At 45.9% G+C, this 1,482-nt stretch overlaps 1 protein-coding gene across 1 annotated transcript in view; it reads right to left on the reverse strand.

Moving 5' to 3' along the window:
• Window positions 1–1,482, reverse strand: part of LOC102753782 (hepatitis A virus cellular receptor 1-like) — a 70,860-nt gene that overhangs the window by 10,793 nt on the left and 58,585 nt on the right. The window contains 1 exon segment of the mRNA XM_015565643.1: window positions 1,196–1,297. Within this exon segment, the coding sequence (XP_015421129.1) occupies window positions 1,196–1,297 (102 nt within the window).

Below are 1,482 nucleotides of genomic sequence, written 5' to 3' on the forward strand. Positions count from 1 at the left end.
ATTCTTTGCTCCTGCGCACCACGATCCCGCCTGGTTGCTTGCACCTGCTGCAGGCACCGGCCCCGCTTGCACCCGCTGCCAGCGCCAGAGCCACTGCTCACACCCACTGCCTGTGCCCAATGTCGGTCCCAATCGCTTGGTGCCATCAGCAGGTGCAAGCAGTAGCTGCCGGCCCTGATTGCCCCTGAGGGCTTCTCTACCTCCCCCTGCTCCTACAGGGCAATTAGGGCAGCCAGCAGTCTCCACTCACACCCACTGATGGCACCGGCCCTGTTCACACCTGCTGCTGGCACTGGCCCCAATTTCTCCGTGCTGTCAGCGAGTCCACTTTCAAAACTGAATGCCACTATTATCTAAAGCCACAGGGGGTCATACACAGGAGGAGTCTTGCAAGGTTTGACCTTGTTTGGATACAGCACAAGGACACATAGTCAGCATGTGGCATTCCCCACACTTCCCACTATGGGGCACAGAGTCAGCTGGGAAAGATGATAGGTTTCAGTATCACCTTTCTCTACCATGGGAAAGACTGGTCAATCTACTCTTTCAAGAGTAGAGACTACATGGGATCTGCCAGAGAGTAAGGGAGACTCTCTCTTTGGTGCCAGCATTGGTGTCCCCAAACCATCACTAAGTGTCAATTAGTACCTGCAAGCCTGACAGGGCAGCAGAACAACCTGCTGGGTGTATTGAGACTCTGGAGCTTAGGCAAAATGTAAACACAAGTGACCATTTCAGTCTGGTGGTAATTGTTTTACAGCTCTGGCCCAAGGGAGCAAGCCCAGTAATAAATATGGAGTCAAAACTGATTCATTTGATTTAGAAAAATAGGTATATGCAGGTGGGGGTTCCCAAATCATACAAGTTGCGTATGTTAGTCAGATATATGTACTCTGGACATCTAAGTAATAGTCATAGCCACAGTTGCTATTGTATTTATCACTTATCCCCCTATACTTATGTCCCAAGCTCTTAATCTTATTTAATCCTCACAAGGATTCCACATGATTAGTGATGTTCCATCCATTTAGAAATGATGAAAACCGATTCAGAGAGGGTAAGACATTTGTTTCAGTCACATAGCAGATTAGAGGGGCTAGTGTGGGCACTCTGTCACAATATGTGCTCTTAACTATATGTCAATGACTGTCAAATTTTGAATGCTCTAGGTCTTCAGGAAAGAAAATGCAGTTACCTGTTGGGCAAGAAGAGTTCAATGATGAGGTGGTCGTACTTGCTTCCTGTGGTCTGATAGGCTGGGTTTCTGTTGTCTGCAGTGGAGAAGATGAAGTGGTTTCTGAAATAAAAAGGATGCAAGAGCTCTGTTCTATTTGTAGAAAAATCTCCAGCCCCAACAAAAATAGGCAACAAACCTAAAATTGGGAACTACCTTCAACTCTTTCTTAGAAATTTATTCAAATATAATATTGAGACATTACACTTCTATCTAGGTTTTTATTATCAGGAATAAATCTGATATAG

The sequence above is a fragment of the Myotis davidii genome, unplaced genomic scaffold (assembly GCF_000327345.1).
Source record: "Myotis davidii unplaced genomic scaffold, ASM32734v1 scaffold18, whole genome shotgun sequence".
Classification (NCBI taxonomy): domain Eukaryota; kingdom Metazoa; phylum Chordata; class Mammalia; order Chiroptera; family Vespertilionidae; genus Myotis; species Myotis davidii.